Below are 2,075 nucleotides of genomic sequence, written 5' to 3'. Positions count from 1 at the left end.
AGCACGCGCACCAGCTCAAGCATGCCCATGTGGGTGCACGATCACATCAAACGGCTCAAGCGCTGCGCATCAACCTCTCCCTCATCTTCTCGTCGCCATGTGCCGGTGGTGGTGCTGCTGTTGTGTATGGCTCCAGGTCGCGGCCCACTGGCGGCTGCCGGGTGAATGGTTCGTACCGCGGCGCGTGGTCGTGGGTGATGATGGGTGACGAGGGGTAAGAAGTGTTGAGGAGGAGGAGAATCGTGCCTTTGTGGACGTTACACCCGCCACTGGTGCCCGCGTTCCAAGAGGAAACATGGGCTTCTCTCAATCCTCGCTCTCTCCCATCCTTCAATCCAACACACACACACACACACACACACACAAGCGTCCACACCGTCCATGTGCACCTGTATGGGGGGGGGGTAAAAAGTCGTTGAGCGGGTCATCCGTGGTGATGCGCGCCTGGATGCTGAATCCGCAGGTTGGGATTGTGTCCTGTTCGAGCTCACAAGCGTCAAAGTGCTAGTTGGCAGAGCACCACCAGCCATCGCATCATCAGCGCTCTGGCGAGACGATTGCTGACGATTGCTGAAATTTCGCAACGATACCCACAAGTTTTCAGTAACTGAAGCAACCTTGGTTTGTTTGTGTTGTCAAGATCACATCACACATCACGACCTCGCTCGCTGCATGTCTCTGTCGATGGCCGCACGTCTGATTCAGTTCAGTGCACTGGCAAGCATGGCCACCATGACAAACGTCACCCAGTCCCTGCCTTCCCTCGCTTACTCTTGCGCTCAGGTGATTAATGTGTGTGTGTGTGCGTGCGCGTGTGTGTGGTAGTCACCTGTTTGCCACTTGCTTCCTTGGCTGCTCTCTTTGCTCTCCTCTGTCTTTGGTGCTCTCTTTGTCTCCGATCACCCGAACACTGTACCCTTGTGTTGCTCGTTCGCTGGCAGATGCAAGAGAATGAAGCCAAGGCAGCCAAGGCCAGCGGTCTCGAGATGTGGACGCTCATGTCCAGGTGCATACCACTGCGCATTGCTGCGCATTGCTCGCATCGACCACCACGATGTTGTTCTGGTTTGGTTTGGTTTTGTAGAACGCTGTAGGGTCCTTGTTGTCGGTGCCGTGTACCAATTCACGCGTGCAGCGACTTTTGTTGTCTTGCATGCGCGTGTTGGCTGGAACAGGGCGGGTCAGGCCGCGTACCACACACTGCGTGTCCACCTCCTGCAAGGCACCAAACCAAATCACATCACCGTGCTCGCTGGCAAAGTAATACCACAAGGTGGCGCAAGCTACTGTTTGATTTGATCGTGTATGTGTGTGTATGTGCATGTGTGCGTGTGTGTGTGTATTTATTTTTGAGAGCACAACTGTGCCTGGATAACTTTATGTCTATTGCCCGCCAGGCTCATGCATACACAGTCCATATCTCACATAGTCACATACTCACACGTGTACGCAGGGCAACAATGGTGGGGATGGCTACGTGGTGGCAGAGGCTGCACTCAAGGACGACATCAACGTCTTGCTTGGCCAAGTAAGGCCCTCACATGGGAGCGTGTGTGTATGTGAGTGTATGTGAGTGCGAGTGCGAGTGTGTGAATGTATGAATGGTGTGTATGTAAGTGTGTGAATGTGTGTGTGTGAATGTGAGTGTGTGTGTGTGTGTGTGTGTGTGTGTGTGTGTGTGTGTGTGTGTGTGTGTGGGTGTGTGGGTGTGTGGGTGTGCGCATGTGTTTGCGATCGCCTGTTCGCTGCATGATCATCTTGCGTTTCGTTGCTTGCTCACCACGACAACGATTCGGGTGGCGTGGCAGGTTGGCGACCACATGTCCCTCAAGGGCGACGCCGCAACTGCTCGGTGAGCACGCGCAATTCTGTTTTGCCTGCAGGCACACACGTGCCGAGCCCACATGCTGGCACACGCGCGCACATTGTTGCCGTATGCACCGTGCCTGCAGCTTCCTCATTCATCACACACACACACACACACACACACACACACACACACACACACACACACACACACACAATATCACACACACACACACACACACACACACACACACAACACGACAGGGACC

At 54.6% G+C, this 2,075-nt stretch overlaps 2 protein-coding genes across 2 annotated transcripts in view; one reads left to right on the top strand and one right to left on the bottom strand.

Moving 5' to 3' along the window:
• Window positions 1-55: 55 nt before the first annotated feature.
• On the bottom strand, window positions 56-297 carry PTSG_11948 (uncharacterized protein; the record flags this gene model as incomplete). The annotated part of the gene is made up of 2 exons (XM_004996448.1): window positions 56-147; window positions 177-297. The coding sequence occupies 2 exons, from the start codon at window positions 295-297 to the stop codon at window positions 56-58; spliced, it is 213 nt and encodes a 70-aa protein (XP_004996505.1).
• A 323-nt stretch (window positions 298-620) lies between these two features.
• The window catches only part of PTSG_02986 (uncharacterized protein), a gene marked incomplete at its 3' end in the record, with an annotated part of 3,840 nt that continues 2,385 nt past the window's right edge, over window positions 621-2,075 (top strand). Inside the window, exons 1-6 of the mRNA XM_004996447.1 lie at window positions 621-783; window positions 942-1,006; window positions 1,176-1,260; window positions 1,454-1,528; window positions 1,809-1,852; window positions 2,071-2,075. The exon at window positions 2,071-2,075 is cut by the window's right edge and continues 97 nt beyond it. Coding sequence (XP_004996504.1) covers window positions 673-783; window positions 942-1,006; window positions 1,176-1,260; window positions 1,454-1,528; window positions 1,809-1,852; window positions 2,071-2,075 — 385 coding nt within the window. The 5' untranslated portion in view covers window positions 621-672. The remainder of the gene's footprint in view (window positions 784-941; window positions 1,007-1,175; window positions 1,261-1,453; window positions 1,529-1,808; window positions 1,853-2,070) is intronic.

The sequence above is a fragment of the Salpingoeca rosetta genome (assembly GCF_000188695.1).
Source record: "Salpingoeca rosetta unplaced genomic scaffold supercont1.6, whole genome shotgun sequence".
NCBI classification, from domain to species: Eukaryota; class Choanoflagellata; order Craspedida; family Salpingoecidae; genus Salpingoeca; species Salpingoeca rosetta.
This window is presented reverse-complemented; position numbering and strand designations above follow the sequence as displayed.